This window comes from Gobio gobio (genome assembly GCF_949357685.1).
Source record: "Gobio gobio genome assembly, chromosome: 5".
Classification (NCBI taxonomy): Eukaryota; Metazoa; Chordata; class Actinopteri; order Cypriniformes; family Gobionidae; genus Gobio; species Gobio gobio.
The window spans coordinates 5,215,388-5,235,432 of NC_137101.1; the positions used below are offsets into that span (position 1 = coordinate 5,215,388).

Consider the following 20,045-nt stretch of genomic DNA (forward strand, 5'->3'; position numbering starts at 1 on the left):
CAGTACCGTTTTTCGCTTTAATCGTGAAAATACAATCACAGCAAAATGTAAACAACTCACTGAGGCACTTAAGCAGGTGATTTTGCACCCATTAGAAGAATATTACAAGATTATAATTTAAAAAAAAGCTATATTTGACCACAGGAAGATACCGAAAGAGCAAAGGCATAAACAATCCTTCTTTTAACTTAAGACATTTCAGACCATTTCCTGCCCTTTGGAACGAAGTCGGCAATCGGCCAACCGTACAATCTAGAAATAAAATTTCTTATCAAAGAGTTGCATAGCAATTTTAAATATTCTCCTAATGTTTTCCTGTCTCCCTCTCGAGTGCTGCTCAGGATTAGACGGGTCGCATCACACACACTGTTTTCCACCGTAGCGTCGCAAAGACGAGGGAGAGGAAGTAAGCGTGGAAGATTTGTGCATCATAAACGGAGCAACGTATCGACAGCCTGGTTTTGAACACCCACACGGTGGGTGACGGCTTAAAAATCAGATTTTCTTTTTTTTTTTGTATGCCTCACAGCGCAGGGTAATTTTCAGTCTTTTTAATCTTCCCTCAAGTCTAAATGTTTTCATTGTAAAATGTTGGTTGTTGTTCTGCGACTAGAATAGGTGAATAATGAAATACAATATTCAGACTTCATCGGAGTAAATCACACCAAAGCATGTCCAGGTCAGATTTAATCCTAAAATCATTATCTTTGTAATTCTCACGTTTTTAATCTAAATGTATAAAATGCAAAAAAATATCGAAATGGTTTCATTTGCGCTACACAAAAAATATAGGTTTGATTTTGTGGTGAAATATGGCCTGGACATGTTTTCTAAGATGTAATTCTCAAGCATCAATAGCACAGAAACAGAGCTACCTCAGATGGACTCAAATGATCTCTATTATCGGACTGCCAAATCTTCACAGGTGGTGTTTGCATTTGTTTAACAACTAACAGTGATCGAACTCAGGTGTAAGTGACCTACCTCTCCAGACTCAAGAACAAACACACTAACCGCTCACTAACAGACTGTTTGCTCGGCCCGGAAATGGTCTCACTGTGACGTGTTTACTTCTTCTTATCTGTTGTTTGTGTATACGGTTTTATTCTTCTTAATTAAAGTTGATTTAAAAGACCAACGCCGCCTGTAATGTATGTGATCTTAGACATGCTTCCATTTGCAATCTGATGGATTGTGTCAACGGATTTGTTTTGGTTAAATATCAATGGACATTGCTGTGAAACGCATACTAATATTACAGCTACTACAGTTTCCTGATGTTGCACGAAAGCCTGGCTCAATACGCACTTGCAAACGAAGCGAGGGAGAGAATCGAGCAGAGGAGAATAAAAGCAGCGTGAGGTAAATCAATGCGACATGCAAACATCAGTCTAATATGGCTTATTCACTAAATAACCTCAATAAAACCAGTGTGCGGGTACAGTTGTTTGGAGGCGATCTTAAAAGACGCCACTGCCCCGTGGATCAGCTAGAACATCAAAACAATAGGGATGTATATCAAAGCAGGTAACCTGACAGGACGTGATGTCATGGATGGTTCCGAACTAAGAGCTCGCTACAGTGCTCGTGTCATGCTACCAGGTGAGTGTATGTGGGAGGAGCTCAGCAATTGTGATTATCATACAGGTTTTTCCATTGTGTCCACTTGCCTAGTTGCCTTTTTTGTCTCCACTGTCCCGCTGATTCTAGAAAAGAGAGAAAGGAAAATGTTGTAAACAAGGATTTCGTATTGTTCTTGGTCATGTCATATTACTTTGTCGGGATGCAAACTATTTTGGTGTCATTTAATGTCTGATTTTATTCATTATTATACTACGGGGCCGTTGAATGCTTGAATCTGATTGGCTGATGAACGTTCTGAGGTGTGCAATTATTTTCTGGGAGATGCACAGCGAACGTAGTTCCAGCAGCTCTCTTGACCGCATTACAGTTCCATATCACTGCGCATAGTTAACTGTAATAACGGAAATTACAGGACTAAAAAACAACAATATGACAGATGATTTTCCTAAAGTAAATCTTAATATTTACGGTGAATATAAAACGTTCAACAACTGGGCGGCAGCAGTATTAGACAGTCCAGATGAAAACCAACAGACAGAAGCGGAATCATTACTGAAATCACACATGCTCGCACACGCACTACAGTTTGCACAGAACGGTGTCAGCGCTGCCCTGACGATTTGATCAGTTAGCCTATATAGTGGAGACACTTAAAGGCTACACGTGACATTTTTCCACTAGCGAGGTAATAACAGCTGTTTAGAGACGCACAGAGGCAGCCTAATTCACACAATCTCTCTCTCTCTCTCTCTAATAACTTTATTAATAACTGCAGAAGAATGCCATCAGCGGCTCAAGCCTTCGTTAACAGCTTTAAAATGACGTTTCGGAACTAGCAAAAGAGCCGTTGGATGAGACGCGGAAGAAATAGTCCTACTCACAATAGTTATTTAAGTACAAAAACCGGACGAATCCCTTTAAATATATCTTCGGATCGATGTCTTGAGGTGTGGTAACCGTAGTATAAGCGGAATAATTGACTCCGGGGCGTTCAATTATTAGAATGATAATTAGATGCTTTGCGTCGTGACCGCATCACCGCCTCGGGTGTGCATTATTATTCTAATAATTGAACGGCCTGTCGTCAATTATTCCTTACTTATTACACGCTCTGTGGAATACTTGATTCTGATTGGTCAATCGCGCATTCCAGCGGTATGTTATTCCCAGATAGCAACCGCCAAAGTGAATAACACACCGCTCATCCAGATACCGGTACTACTTATATGACTGTTTGGCGCCATCTTGTGACTGAAAAACACTTGACCACCACGGGTTACAATGGAAGACTTCAAGGGTTTCACAGGGGGAACGTTCATTTATAAAGTATTAAATATGGATATTTTCCTTACACAAACGCACCGATTCGCTTCAGAAGGCCTTTATTAACCTTCCAGAGCCGTGTGGAGCACATTTAACCTCTTAACAAGCGCCCCATTTTTGTGGAATTTTTTGAAAACGATATACCCAAATGAAAATGTCTGCAGCTCTTAAACCCTATGGTCTATATTCATAAACCTGGTCTTATTTTAAACTAGACACTTGAAATATTGCTACCCAAGAGTCATAATAACTCAAAGTAATATGGGAACAGAGTAATATACATGTAAATATACATGTAAGTGACTCACGTTTTTTGTTTTTTGTTTTCAATTAGGGAAAAAAATATTATAATTTAATGTTAAGAGCCTGAAAATAACTTAAATATAAAACTGAATGTCTAATCATGTCATGATTCAAATATGAGGATGATTCTCTCAGTAATGTAGCTTCTGTGAGCTTTTATGTCAAGAAAAGTCTAGGTGCATTTCAAAAAGGCCATTTATTTCAGAACATTTGCTATTGTAAAGAGTAGTTTTTCATTCAAATAAATCTGCAATAAACTGCAATATACTACTAATTATAATGGATAAACAGTTACTGAAAAACTAAAGCAACTATTTACAGAGATTACAAAGTGTAAAAAACTCATTTAGCTGATGGGAAGCGTCAGTGACAGACTGCGCGCTCCACTGCAGTTGCGCCATGGAGAACGTGCAGCCAGCGCGCAAACAGTATTCACCAAAGCCTACTTACGCAAACTGCGCAAGATAATGCCTTTTGATTGGTTACTAAGTCCATCAATCAAACCTTTGTTGAAAAGGCATTGGCTGGGCACCGAGTGCCTTTATCCAACGAAAACCATGGGCGCAATGATTGACAGCTCACCAAGCCTGTAAGGCACTTCCTCTATATGATGCATCCCAGAAGAGTCTCTGATTGAAGGAGAGAGACGGGGGAGGGTTTAAAATACGTGGGAGAAGCCATTCTAGCAGGGGGAGTTTGCCAGACACGGAATAGAATCGATATTTCATTGAAAATGGACATGATTGATCACGCTAACTCAAAACTCTCTTGCAAACAACGGAGGATTTTTAGTTTTTTCCCTATTTTTTTGTTGTTTTGGATTAAAAAGTGGGATGCATTTTGAAGAATGGACTCTTACACAGAGATGTATGCGGGTGTTTATTGGATTCGTCCGATCTGATCTGAACGACAGGAGATGAAAGATGAGTAACGCTGATATTTTTCTAATGTTTACATGGCCGGTCCTTTAGTGTTTCATTTAACCCTTTCCTCTCTGGTGTATTTATTGCAAAAACAAGTTCAGAACATGAATCTTGAGTGTTTTAGCTTTCAAATGATGCATAGTTTGTGATAGTTGATTGAATATTTTGTATAAAACAAAAGTAGATAAAAGTACACACCCCCCCACTTCCGTCAACCCCCCCGTCCACGAACCGGTGCGGGTTAAGAAGTTAATGGACAGCTGCATTATTTATGGACTTCAAAAACAGAGCTACAACTACTGCTATTATAAAGCTTGGATTTGCCAGGACTTTTTTAATATAACTGCAATTTTATTTGTCTGAAAGAAGAAAGTCACACCTAGGATGACTTGAGGGTGAGTAAATCATGGGCTAATTTTCATTTTTGGATGAACTAATCTTTTCAGCAATAGATAAAGGCTTAAAGGAAGCTTTGCGTAAGAGCTAATCAAATATTTTAACTCGAGACAATATTTTGTGTCTAATTTACAAGTAGCCGTGTAATAAGTGTAATAATGTACATCAAGCCGGTTGTTATAGATGAATATAACCTCCGCTTCGTGTCGAGGTCCTGATCACTCTGTTGGGGTTTATTCTGCGATAACCAGCTGGATGTACATTATCCCTTACTTAAATTATTCAATAAGTTATTCATCTACTCTTTATTATAATATTTTGATGGTCTCTCTAGAAGCATGGAAGTATTCATACAGTATTGTTGTTTAAAACATGCAAAACAATACATTTAAAATATCCATTTTGTAAGCATTGCGGTGCAGAGGTGGACAGTAACTAAGTACATTTACTTAAGTACACTTTTTGAGTATCTGTACTTTCCTTGAGTAGTATTATTTCTGGAAACGTATGACTTGTACTTCACTACATTTGAAAGACAAATATCGTACTTTTCACTCCACTACATTTCTATCAAGGCCCTCAAAGTAGAAAGTCGTAGCTGTTTTGAAAGTCAGTGGATGATTTGTTTTTTTTTTGTTTTGCAGAAAGCCTATCAGTAATCACTCTTGTAGGATCACATGAAGTTCAATGATTTACAAGTATTTTTTGAACACTAATCAATTGATGGCGAAATAGAAGGCGGCAGTTCCCAGATGCAGTGCACACAACCATTGTCATACTTAAAAGTTCAAATTCAGAACAGCAGACGTGGATAAATCTGAAAGTGCACACAGAAAGCTGCCTCTCAGACGCCAGATCACAAGAACTGAATTTAGTCTATTGAAAACTAAAATCTTATAGTAGTCAATTAAAACTAGACTAAAACTAAAACAATTCAGATGCCTAAAATGTTAGTCAAAACACTGACTAAAACTAAATCAAAATTTGCTGTCAAAATGAACATTGGTATGAAATATGGTTGGTCAAATTATTTTTATAGATTTACCCGCCAAGCTGCCATAGCCTTGTGTATACAGCGCTAACGCATAGCTAACGTTCCACAATGATGTTACTTAGCATGCAAAAACGTAGTTGGGCTAATAATGTTAACTGAAGAGCTTTGTAACTTTTAAACAAGTATTTAAATGAGTTGAAGGTATGCTAGCATGTCAGATGGAGCATGACTGGCTTAAACCACCATGATGGAACAGTGTGCATTCATACAACAATAATAAAATAATGCGTTTACTTTTACTTTTGATACTTAAGTACTTTTAAGAGCAAGTACTTCTGTACTTTTACTTAAGTAAAAATCTATCTTTCCAACTTTCTCTTGTAATGGAGTAATATTTGACCAATAGTACTTTTACTCAAGTAATGGAGTTGTGTACTTTGTCCACCTCTGTTGCGGTGTAAAAACAAGTAATTTTAAGCATTTTGAATCGCAGTCAGCAGCGAAAGACAACTAATTTCTCCATTTATCGAATTTGTCATGAATTTCAGTTCATGTTTATTTCAAGTAATGACTATTTAGTAGGGATGCAACAATACAGTTAGTCCACGGTTCAATACATACCTCGGTTTTTAACCACGGTTTTCGGTTCGGTTCGGTTCTGATGGCTTGTCACATCAGTTTTTTGCTATTCTATTCTTAGGCGACAGGAACAGCAAGAGGTTAAAGAGAAAAAAAAGACTATTTTTTATTGCAATACTCTCTTTATTTTACTTAAAAGAATTGAAAACCCTTACTTAAACTTTACTTTAAAAAAAAAAAACCTTGTACACATTCCTAGTGTATTGTATAATATAAAATAAATATATATATAAAGATTTACACTGGCAGCTCAGAGCTGTACAGCAGCATTTAAGTATGAAATTGAATTAATAAATGTAAAAATAAAACACTACATCGACTTACATAGACTATAAAATATACATTGATTCTCATTAAAGCTACTGTATTCGTTTTTCAGTCAAGAGCAGTGAGGGATTTTCTCTGTCTTTTGTTGTTGTACTAACATTAAAGGAATAGTTAATTCAAAAATGAAAATTCTGTCATCGAGAAATGAATACAGGTTTGGAACAATATTAGAGTGAGTGAATAATGACAATTTTAGAGGTGAACTGTCCCTTTAAGGACAGCGTGTTCACTATAGGCTGTGCTGCTTTCAATTTAAGACCTGCGTGCATCTAATATACAGACACACGCCGATTTTACTTTAATTTTAGACATAATCGACTGTGTTTATGTTAACCTTGTGTGTATTTGACAGTATTAGCGCAGTAAGACGACTACTTAGTTCAATAATCACGCGTTTGACAGGCGTTTAGTGCGCGCGGAAAAACGCATGTTAAAACCACGCACGCGAATGAGTCGGCAAGGCTTTAAAACGCATGCAAATAATGAACTTTCGTGATTGTGAATAACTCTAGTGCTCCGTGAGTATAACTCTACACACTAACGTGTGATGTGAATGTATGTCGCGTTGTTCAGTATTGGGATGGAGGCAAATTATAAAATTTGTAGAAAAATAATTAATTAATTCAATGCAAAACCGAAAAAAACGCAATTCACAAGCGCATATTGAACCGTGAATGTCGTACCAAACGGTTCAATATTATATTGAGAATTGTGGCATCCCTACTATTTAGATACACTTTATTTTAAAGTGTCCTTGTTACAGAGTAAATATACATTTAGGTACTAAGTAATAATAAATAACTACATGTATTTATTAGGGCTGGGTATTGACACAAATTTCACAATTCGATTTCGATTTAATATCAATATTTTGGATATATATCGGGTACAATACATAGCACATTTTCTATTGGAGGTAAAAATTTACTGATTTGTATACAAACACTTTTATAATAATAAAGTTATATGAAATATAAACTTTAAATGGTGGCTTTCAAAAAACTTGCCAGATTTTTTTCAAACATGGATTAAATATTGAAGAACATAAATTATAATGAATATGTAATATGGTGCATATATTTATCAAAATGCTCCTCTCTAGTGTAATTTTTTCTCTCTGACTAATGAGTTTATGGGCACGGGATATGGTTTTTCTGAGGTAAATGTGACGTTACATGACATTGTTTACTGATGTCTTTCCACGGTTGAAACACTGAGCGATTCCATGTGACATGATACAGATTTCGGTAAGTTGTACTGTATCTTTTAACACTTTCAGATGCTCATTCATGTTTATTTCGCGCTGTAACTGGTATTAAGGCGGAAGAGAAGATCAGTTCACATGCCGCATCTCAAGCTGCGCCAGAACGATCTCACGCCACAGCGCCAAAACGGTATTTATGTTGTATAATTTGACATCTGAGACTGTTTCATATCAATAGTAACAAAGCACAAATATCATCTCGATTTATTGGATGGGAGGCGCGCTACAATGCTCCGTTCATCAAATGAAAACAGGATGACTAATCGATTCTTGGGGTTTAAGAATCGATATCGGTTTGTAAAAATGAGAATCGATTAAAATCGAGAAATCGCTATTTTTTTTTTTTTCCTAGCCCTAGTATTTACTATATGGTTAGGAATAGGGTTTGGTCTGTTGCATGTAATTATGTTTTGTTTTGTTGTACGGTTCAGAGAGCTGGCCAATTATTAAAACTGACATGAGGAGAATGGAAGTGTTCCATAATGGATGCCTCCGACGAATATGCAAGATTTTTTGGCCTAATAACATCTCCAACAATGAATTGTACAAGAAAACGGGAAGCTGGAGTATCACCAAGGAGATTACACACAGACGCTTGAGATGGCTAGGACACGTGTTAAGGATGGAGCAGGACAGCATCACAAAAGTTGCCCTAAGATGGACACCACCTGGTAAAAGAAAACCAGGGAGACCCAAAACCACCTGGCGCAGAACTGTGACACAAGAGCTGGAACGGATGAACCTGTCATGGGGAGAGGCCCAACATGCTGCCAGGGACCGAATACAATGGAGAGTGCTCATTGAAGCCTTATGTCCCATAGGGGATGAAGAGAAATGAATGAATGAATGATGTAATTATGCATAACTTACTGACATTACTACAGTAAGTAACATGTATCAAGGACACTATAAAATATAGTGCTGCTGATTTTTTTTTTAATGGTTTTAGTTTGTAGGATGTTTACTTGTATAACATTGTACAGTTGGTCTTACCTGAAGCTCCTGGTGCTCTTGAAGGAGGCGGTCGTATTCTTTGGTTAGTCCTTCCGTTTGTTTCTTCACGGCATCCAAATCTGACTTGGACTTTTCCAGAGCTACAGAAAAGCGAACAGCCGTAAGTGATAGAGCTGTTGTGTTCCAGATCATTTGATAGTAAGTGTGATTCAGGATCAGTGAGTGTCTGCAAGGCCTGTGCTCACCATCTGCGCTGCTCTTCAGCTCCTCTGTCAGTCTCTGCACGTCTTTCTTCAGGAGTTTGTTCTCTTCAGTATCTTGTTTGCTCCCTTTTTCTCCTTTAGGATCCACCAGTGCCTGAGGAAGACAACGGTTTGTCCCTCTGTTACTCAAGGGTCTTTCTGAACAACTTCAAGACCCAAAAACCACACACATTGATTTAATTCCTCCTCATGAGCTGTGAATAAACAGTGATGAGCCCTATTCAGACGGTAATTGTTTCTCGCAGTGTTCATTTTGACAGCAAATTTTGATTTAGTTTTAGTCAGATTTTAGTTCCCCGAATTGTTTGTAGTTTTAGTCTCCTAAAATCTAATGAGTTTAGTTCAATTGTAATACATTAAGCATTTAAGCATTACATAACCGACTCACTTGAACTGACATTTTGTTTTTGACATTAAAAATACACGAAAGAGCTCAATTCACTTTTTTGTTTGTTTTTTAAAAACATCTATATAGTTTTTATAACTTTGTATTTCTGTTTTAGGTAGTAGGCCATATCAGGTTAAGCTAAAGCTTCAAATAAGTTTGTTTATTTTTTTTTAGTTAACATTTATTTAATTTCAAGTAATTAAGATTTTTTTTTAATGGTTTTAGTTAACTATTATAACCCAGATACTTTATTGAATATGTGTCAAATACTGGTCTTTCCTCCTGACTATAAATTAAATGGGAATGAAATTAAATACAGTTTGTGTAACCAAAAAAATATATATAATGCGTGACTTGTAATTATAAACAAGCTCGAAATCACCTTGACTCTTATTTTGAAATGTCTGAGCTTTACTATTGCAGTTGCAGGAGCTCATTCAAGTTCAGGAGATAAAATATGCATTGTTTCAACCGTCTAAAACATATTACTATATAAACATCGTAAAGTAAACATTGTCATTATTCATCAGCATTAGTTCATAAACTGCCTGGCATAAATGTGTGTTATTCATTGATTGTGAGCGGCTCTGGAGCGCTGGATTGGGGGTGTGTGAGCCTGTAGGCCGTGTGTTTTCCAGCGGTTAGATCAGCATCTGTTACACAGGACATCAATTCTGACTGGATCTCTTCCCTAATCGACCCTCCCTAACATTTGTCTCGTTTTTACTCGTTGACGAACATGACAGTTGATTTTCGTAATAGTTTTTGTCATCCAACACTAGTTTTTATTTAGTTATCGTCTCATTTTTGTCAGTAAAAAAAGGTTGTTGACGAAAATTATGACATTATTCGTCAACGAAATTAACACTGGTTTCTCGTGGGGTCATAAGGTATTTTCATCATTGTAATCTCCGTCTATAAAAATTACAGCGAGTCTCGCGATGCGTTGGATTCGCTGTTTAGATGCCAATGTAGGATCGCAAAGCCATGTGCATCAATAGTAAGGCAACGTTCGCCATTGTTTGATGGGAGGCAAGATGAAAAGATGAGACTTATACAGTGATGTAAGACCGTGGTATCTCTCTAGAGTTAAACATTAGCATGTGGAAAGGCCAACCGGTTCTTAGAAGGCTCGTCAGTCGAACCAACTCCGAAACGGCACCAGCACTAGCTCTGAACTAGCACCCGGTTCATGCTGGTGGAAAAGGGGTAAATGAGGCCTACAATCAAAGAAATACAAAACTTGTGCTAACTAGGGATGCTCCGATCAGGATTTTTGCTGCCGATACCGAGTACCGATTTCTTGTCATGGTGATCGGCCGATACCGATCCCGATTCCAATGCTTCACTGATTTGTAAGCTCTCTGATCACTGTTAACCTTTTTTCAGATTAAAAAAAAAAACAAAAAAACATAGATGTTGCCTTTATTATATTTTTGTTACATTTTTATGGTAATTATGTACTGTAATGTAACTTGTTTTAACAGGGTACTAAATAATCACAAAATATGAATTATACAGTTAACATTTTAATATGCCTTTTAAATGGGGTTTTTGCATAATACTATGCATATCAGGATCCTTAATAGGGCTGTATTTTTCTATTTTCCTAATTTGGATTTGAAAAAAAAAAAACTATCTATTTTAATAATATTTTTTTCACATCCTGCCCAATGATGTCCTAAAAACAATGTTGATATTGAAGGCTATAAACAAATACAGTGAATGTAATGTAGGCATGTATTAATAATTTTGTTTTTTAATTCACTGAACTAAAAAGGCAAATAAAAACAAAAGCATATTAGCCTATATTTGATTACCCAATTATAATGGTCACTTTCATAAAAATATACATACTTGTAGGTTTAAAATTCTACAAACAAATGCGCTCCGTCTGTTTGGCGCGGATCACTGTTGCCAAGTCCGCAATTTTCCCGCGAAATTGGGCTACTTCAACACTGTTGCCGCGGCCTAATTTCATGTCCGCGGGATGAAGAGACCCCAATTATGTGATATTTAGCCCCAGGAATGCGAATTTTAGTAGGCAACCGTGCAAAAAAAAAAAAAATTTCACCCCCCAAATGCGGGGTGGGTTTTGTTGTGAAACCTGGCGCGGATGCGCGCGGCAGCGCTCGCGGAAGTCTGAATTTTAGCGGAGATTCACATGCAGAAGGCACGTCGTCTCCTGACAGAAAAATTGACATATTTGCATGACTTTCTAGCATTTACAGATGGAGAATATCCCTGTGAAATGTAAGTTATAGGGATGCACGATATTATCGGCACGACATCGGAATCGGCCGATAAACGCTTAAAATATAAAAATCGGCATCGGCCAATATGAAAAAATTATGCCGATATGCCTTGCCGATATGATAACGTGTTGATATGCGCCTGCAATAACTCACGTGTGCAAGGACTTCTATAGCGATAAGATCACGTCAGCCCTGTGGTCATTCTTCAAGTGAAAACAAGCAAATGCATTGCATATATGGTGATTTATATTGACAGTTTTTAAATGCTGCCTTGAATTTGTGAATCAACGCAGGATTTCCAGGTTTTCACAACAAAAACTAGCCTAAAACAAGCACAATCGCGTCTCCCCACTCTATAGCGCACGCAGCAGCCTCCACAGCAGCTGAAGCTCCTCCAGGTCCTAGTGTCCGACCGGGAGAATGTTATATATAGCCTATTTAGAGGAGGCGCTGTTGTTACAGTAATAAAATGAAAAGTAGAATACACAAATAAATAGAAGTTACTTCTTTTTCTGAATAAATAAAGCAGTAATGATGTCAAAGCACAAGCATGACACTTGCAAATTAAATACTTTTACAAATTTTATGAAATGGATGATGAAAAATAATCCAAGGACCTCTAAAATAACTGTGAATGTTTTTTATCTGAAGCTAAATACAGCATCAACTGATCCCATGCCACCCCCACTTCATGTGAACAAACATTAAATCCAAAAATAAAATATTTAGGTTACAACGGCATCTGTCTGGGGTGAAAAATTACTTTATTATTGTTATTTTCAGCGCTTTTAATATACTATTATTTTAAAAAATAACTTTATTAACATTAATTTATTTTTAACAAGTATCCTTTTAGTAAGGAGACCTCAGAAATCTGAAACCAGAATGAAAAAAAAACTTTTTTTTTGCTCAAAATGGTGCTTTCCAAACAAATGGAAAAAATAAACATATATCGGTATCGGCATCGGGCAGAATGAGTTGAAAAATATTGGATATCGGCAAAAATCCAATATCGTGCATCCCTAGTAAGTTATGCACTGAGGAAAGCACCACATTTCAAACGGATTAAACATCGCAGGTTTTTATCTGTCTGTCAGCACAAGTATCTCTCAGAGCGTCTGACAGTGACAGGACAAGCTGCTTTAAACTACAAGTTACGCGTTAACAATATCTTACCAGGTATTTTAAAGCCCTTAATATAAAGCATGTGTCATGTTTAGGACAAATTGTATCATGCACTTTCCCTGCATCAGCTCTCTCTGCGTACTCCGCTATTCTTCTGAACGGCATTCGCCCATCCCTTAGGACCGACTGACCCGTGTTCAACTGCTGTTCACATGGAACCGTTCTCCACTTCTGCCTTCAAGCTCTCGTTTATTTGCTACTACCCCACGCGTCATGTACGCCCTCACGCAAAGACGTCATCAAATTGCGATCGGTTCGTGAGATCGGCCAAGTTAGTGAGTACCGATCGAGTCATAAAATATGATTATCGGCCGATGCCGATCGATCGGAGCATCCCTAGTGCTAACTGAAAGAAACAAGTTGACAAAAAAAGATCGAATCCAAAATTTGGTGACAGACTGGGAACACAAAATTAGGTTTTAACCTGTTTGAGCATCTCATTGTCCTCCATGTATTTCTTGGCAGCTTTGTTGGCGCTTTCGACCTGAGTCTGCAGAGCATCACTGGTGCCGATTGCCACGGCCAACTGGCTAATCAGAGTGATGACTCTCCTCATGACACTGTGAGAAAACAGCACCAATATAAGGTCAATATCACAAGACAAACTGCAAACGGTTGATGTCATGCGTGTAAATCTGTGCTTACAGCCACAGGAAGAGCGAGAAGCCCGAGATGTAGAGGTTCCTCTGAGCTCGGAAGAGCTTCATGTGCATGTGGTCAAACATGTTGGGGTGCAGTTTGGCGTCTTTGTTCTGGTCAGCGCTCGAGTACTTCCTCACCTCACGCAGGGCGTCTGCAGAAGGTTAAGGCACAGCTGGGTTAACTTGGGTCATTTATAAGCCAGGGTTTTATGAAGGTAAATTTAAGGGAACATAACACGTCAATATGTTCTGTAAATGTACATGTCTAAGCACACAATGAGTTGTATTAGTGACAATTCAAATAATTTACAACAGATCTCAATTACTTTTTAATGAATAAAAAAAAAACCTTAAAGTTTGAGATAAGAAATCTTGTGAAAGTAATTTTATAATTAAAACAAGAACAAATATCTGTCATTGAGTTCATAAAAATCAACTTCATTCAAAAAGTAATAGATTTGTTCTTGTTTTAAGCATAAACTCACTTTAATTTTGTTCAATTTCTCAGAAAACAAGACTTAATTTTGCATGTCAAGTAAATGTATCTTGATTTAAGGATGTTATGAATTTGAACTGGAAAACAAAAATCCTGTGGACAAACATAATTTTTTGCAGTTTACAATTTAATTTTGCAATTCAATTTAGGGTTTTATAGTTTATTCAGTTTTTCTGGACTCTGCTTTAATGGTTACATTAAACTTTACTGTCTTTCATTCATCTTCAGAACACAGATGGAGATGTTTAATGAAATGGGAAAGATTTCCGTCTAAGCAACTACCACTGAGGCTTCATAAAGAGATCAAATCCATACGAATCAAGCGTTTTATTCCAAGAGACTTGATCGCTTTATATGATGAATGAAAGTCTTACCGTTTGGAACAACGTTAGGTTGAGTAAATGACTATTTTAATTTTTGGGTGAACTGTCCCTTTAAGTGTCCAGAACTACTTTTGATTTATTCATCCAAAATTTGTCCAATTCTGTGACATTCTACATTATACAGCAAATTCCATTTTTATGAATGGATTCTGCAGTTTTGTCCGCGTTTTCTGCTTTGCAGAAATCATAGGGCCCTAATTTACATTGAATTTTAGACTTTCTGCTCCAATTCAAGACTTTATTAAGGCCTTCAATTGTAAATCATGAGCCCATGATTTACTCTCCCTCAAGCCATCCTAGGTGTATATGACATTCTTCTTTCAGACGAATACAATCTGAGTTATATTAAAAATGTCCTGGCTCTTCCAAGCTTTACAATGGCATTGACTTGATGGGTCATTTTTGAAGTCCATAAAAAAGTACATCTATCCATCATATAACTGCTCCACATGGCTCCGGCGGGTTAATAAAGGCCTTCTGAAGCAATGTGTGTAAGAAAAATATCCACAAGTCGACTTGCGCTAAAAGAGTAACCCCTGACGTGATGTACAGGAGCATCTCGCGGATAGGGCAGGGCAACAAACTTCTTATATCCGAATCCTCCGGCATTTCTCTTTAAAAATTATTTTAAACTCCAATTCAATGACCAGTGTTTTGTTTTGCTCTATCCTCTGCACTTCTGCATTCGTCAATACGCATGCTTCAAGGGTCAAGGGTTACTCTTTCACCAGAAGTCGACTTGTGTACCGCTGACCGCCGGAAGCTAGTTATTTTAGTCTATAAAGTTTTAAATATGGATATTTTTCTTACACAAATGTGCCACTTTGCTTCAGATGATGATGGATAGATGCACTTTTATAATGGATAGATGCACTTTTATGATGGACAGATGCACTTTTATGATGGATAGATGCACTTTTATAATGGATAGATGCACTTTTATGACGGATAGATGCACTTTTATAATGGATAGATGCACTTTTATAATGGATAGATGCACTTTTATAATGGATAGATGCACTTTTATGATGGATTGATGCACTTTTATGATGAATTGATGCACTTTTATGACGGGTAGATGCACTTTTATGACGGATAGATGCACTTTTATGACGGATAGATGCACTTTTATGACGGATAGATGCACTTTTATGATGGATAGATGCACTTTTATGACGGGTAGATGCACTTTTATGATAGATAGATGCACTTTTATGATGGATAGATGCACTTTTATGATGGATAGATGCACTTTTATGATGGATAGATGCACTTTTATGACGGGTAGATGCACTTTTATGACGGATAGATGCACTTTTATGACGGATAGATGCACTTTTATGACGGATAGATGCACTTTTATGATGGATAGATGCACTTTTATGACGGATAGATGCACTTTTATGACGGATAGATGCACTTTTATGATGGATAGATGCACTTTTATGATGGATAGATGCACTTTTATAATGGATAGATGCACTTTTATAATGGATAGATGCACTTTTATAATGGATAGATGCACTTTTATAATGGATAGATGCACTTTTATGATGGATAGATGCACTTTTATGATGGATAGATGCACTTTTATAATGGATAGATGCACTTTTATAATGGATAGATGCACTTTTATGATGGATAGATGCACTTTTATGATGGATAGATGCACTTTTATAATGGATAGATGCACTTTTATGATGGATAGATGCACTTTTATAATGGATAGATGCACTTTTATGATGGATAGATGCACTTTTATGACGGATAGATGCACTTTTATAATGGATAGATGCACTTTTATGACGGAGAGATGCACTTTTATGACGGATAGATGCACTTTTATGATGGATAGATGCACTTTTATGACGGATAGATGCACTTTTATGATGGATAGATGCACTTTTATGACGGATAGATGCACTTTTATGACGGATAGATGCACTTATGACGGATAGATGCACTTTTATGACGGATAGATGCACTTTTATGATGGATAGAATCACTTTTATGACGGATAGATGCACTTTTATGACGGATAGATGCACTTTTATGACGGATAGATGCACTTATGACGGATAGATGCACTTTTATGACGGATAGATGCACTTTAATGATGGATAGAATCACTTTTATGACGGATAGATGCACTTATGACGGATAGATGCACTTTTATGATGGATAAATGCACTTTTATAACGGATAGATGCACTTTTATGATGGATAGAATCACTTTTATGACGGATAGATGCACTTTTATGATGGATAGATGCATTTTTATGGACTTCAAAAATTACTAATCAAGTCAATGCCATTATAAAGCTTGGATTAGCCAGGACATTTTTAACATAACTCTGATTGTATTCGTCTGAAAGAAGAATGTCATACACACCGAGGATGACTTAAGGTAGAGTAAATCATGGGCTAATTTTCATTTTTCACTTTAAGACATGGCAATAAAAACAGAACATGACATACCAAGAAAGAGCACAATGAGGACTACTATCATGGTGAGAAAGCCCTTGTTCCAGAACTGGGAAAGCCGGTTCCAGATGCTCCATTTGAAAACCCTCTGCCATCTGCAAACGTGGACGTCAGTAAGAGCAAGCGGACAATGGCAAAACATGCAAATGGATTAGATGTGCTCGTGCCTCTGGAACATTTTACCTTTGTGGAGAGATGAAAGGTAGACAGAAGATGACAAGAAGACCAATTTCCATATACAGGAAAGAAGCAACCGCAGTCCACTGCAACGTCATTTTTTTTCAGCTGCAAGACAAAAAAGTAATAAAGAAATTGCAAAAGTGTCTTTTATTTATACAAGCACATGTGAGTTTAGAAAATGCTGTACCCGCAGTGTTGGGTGTGACTAGTGACCTTTATTTCTATAGCGCTTTTCACACACAGATGCTTCAGAGCAGCTTAACAGAGATACAGTTTAGTTTTAGAAGAAAAGCTAAAGCAAGTTTTTGATTGATTCATTTCTGTTGTTGATTCAAAAAGCTGACGTAAAAATGTAAAAACGCATGTAAAAAAATATCAAATATCTTAAATGTGTGTTTTGGTCATAATTTAGACTCTTTTTTTAAATCTAATTTCAGCTTTTTCTCTCATAATTAGGACTTCTAATCTAGGTGTAATTAGATTATAATTACATTTAAAGTCTTTAAATTCAAAATGTTAAATTTTTATCTCAGAATTTTTAAAGTCCTAATTTCAACTCTTCATCTCACAATGACTTAGCATGTCATATTTTGTACTTTTTCATCTTATAATTATGACTTAGCATGTCGTATTTTCAACCTTTTATCTCACTATTATGACTTTTAAAATCATATTTTTGACTTTTTATCTAATAATGAGGACATTTAAAATCATTTTCAACATTTTATCTTATAATTATGACTTAGCATGTCCTATTTTCATCATTTTATCTTATAATTATGACTTAGCATGTCCTATTTTCATCATTTTATCTTATAATTATGACTTAGCATGTCGTATTTTCAACTTTTTATCTCACTATTATGACTTAAAATCATATTTTTTACTTTTTATCTAGTAATGAGGACATTTAAAATCATATTTTCGACATTTTATCTTATAATTATGACTTAGCATGTCGTATTTTCAACTTTTTATCTCACTATTATGACTTAAAATCATATTTTTGACTTTGTATCTAATAATGAGGACTTTTTAAATCATATTTTCAACATTTCATCTTATAATTATGACTTAACATGTCGTATTTTCAACTTTTTATCTCACTATTATGACTTTTAAAATCATATTTTTGACTTTTTATCTAATAATGAGGACATTTAAAATCATATTTTCAACATTTTATCTTATAATTATGACTTAGCATGTCCTATTTTCATCATTTTATCTTATAATTATGACTTAGCATGTCGTATTTTCAACTTTTTATCTCACTATTATGACTTAAAATCATATTTTTTACTTTTTATCTAGTAATGAGGACATTTAAAATCATATTTTCGACATTTTATCTTATAATTATGACTTAGCATGTCGTATTTTCAACTTTTTATCTCACTATTATGACTTAAAATCATATTTTTGACTTTGTATCTAATAATGAGGACTTTTTAAATCATATTTTCAACATTTCATCTTATAATTATGACTTAACATGTCGTATTTTCAACTTTTTATCTCACTATTATGACTTTTAAAATCATATTTTTGACTTTATCTAATAATGAGGACATTTAAAATCATATTTTGAACATTTTCTCTCTTAATTATGACTTTATGATAATTGAAATGAGCTGATCAGTAATATAGTTGAAGTGTCCCCAACTGAGCAAGCCAGAGGCGATGGTGGCAAGGAACCCAAACTCCATCAGGTGACAGAATGGAGAAAAAAACCTTGGGAGAAACCAGGCTCTCCTCTGGTCAACGAACAAACAGTGTATGATTATGATTCTGGCAACATTACAGGTCAGAAGTCATAAGTCATATTTTCCCTTGAGAAAGTAAAGTAAGGGATTCATTTAACTACAGTTCCTTCTGATGTAATTTAACTAAAGTAGAACAATTACATATAATACAATAGTGGAATTAACATAAAAATTTTAAGTCTAACTTTAACCTTCTCACATTTGTAATACTTTTGTCAGTTAAAAGAATAATTTATGTAGTTTTATATTATTTATTTGAATCAAACGAGCCTTGAATCACTAAACTAGTCGAGGTTGATATAGGACTTAAAAGTGTATTAGTAATGAGTAATTAAATACTTGGAGAGAGTAATTTGTACACTATTAAGGATGTAATTAGTAACTAGTGATTAATTACTTTTTTTAGAGTAACTTACCCAACACTGTGTACCAGATTATCAGCAATTGAAAAAACAAATGCACAATTCATTACCAATCAAGGCTGTTATTAATCTCAGTTAATCTACTTATGGCATTATGCTCGGTTCAAAGGTCTTATTCAATGACATTCCTCCAGTTACACACTTTGACACTGACTGTGCTCATTATCAGGAAGCAAAGCATGTTTTTAACATGCAAATCATTATAACATGCACATAGAACATATATCATATCATACATAATGACAGTATCTCGGTAGACCGCAGTGGCCACATTATATAATCATGTATATGTGGCAAACATGCTTAAATATTGAATGATAATGCATATGCACGTACATAAATATACGATATCTTCTCTGATCAAACAGGAAATGAACACGCAAGACTCAAAAGCGGATAAACAGAAGACGTGACACAGACGCAGAAAGGCGACCTGTCTTGCATCTCACCTGCGTTTAAAGAAAACCTTCGGGGATATTTCAGACGAACGACACAATTCAGGAAAACTAAACTAACAGAGGAAAGGAAAGACACCGCGCTGCTGTCTCACTCGACTGACGTCATTAAAAAGCGCGCGCTTTGCGCCGCGCACGAGCTCTTGTCGATCAGACGCAAACGCAACCGAGTCAAAATGTTTCTCAGCAAAAACATATTAAAAAGATTAAAATATTATGTTTATAATTATTATTGGTTCATTGTTCATAGCAAATATTATATTCCTATACAGAAATGGGTGAAATAATGATGAAGACTATTTGGATGATGATTAACAATAATAAAAAGTATCAATGAATAATACAAACGTCTTTTGGGAATTTTGTGTTAAGTGTAATAATCTGATAATTCATTCATTTTGTCTTTCTACAGATATTAAT

The 20,045-nt window shown here is 35.9% G+C and overlaps 1 protein-coding gene across 1 annotated transcript; it reads right to left on the reverse strand.

Moving 5' to 3' along the window:
* Positions 1 to 3: 3 nt before the first annotated feature.
* Positions 4 to 19,742, reverse strand: bcap29 (B cell receptor associated protein 29). The gene is made up of 8 exons (XM_079817830.1): positions 19,620 to 19,742; positions 16,986 to 17,087; positions 16,797 to 16,897; positions 13,444 to 13,591; positions 13,223 to 13,358; positions 8,953 to 9,064; positions 8,747 to 8,847; positions 4 to 1,706 (listed from the first exon to the last, which is right to left on the reverse strand). Exons 2-8 carry the CDS (start codon positions 17,075 to 17,077, stop codon positions 1,671 to 1,673), a joined length of 726 nt encoding a protein of 241 aa, XP_079673956.1. The 5' UTR covers positions 17,078 to 17,087; positions 19,620 to 19,742; the 3' UTR covers positions 4 to 1,670.
* Between the last annotated feature and the right edge of the window lie 303 nt (positions 19,743 to 20,045).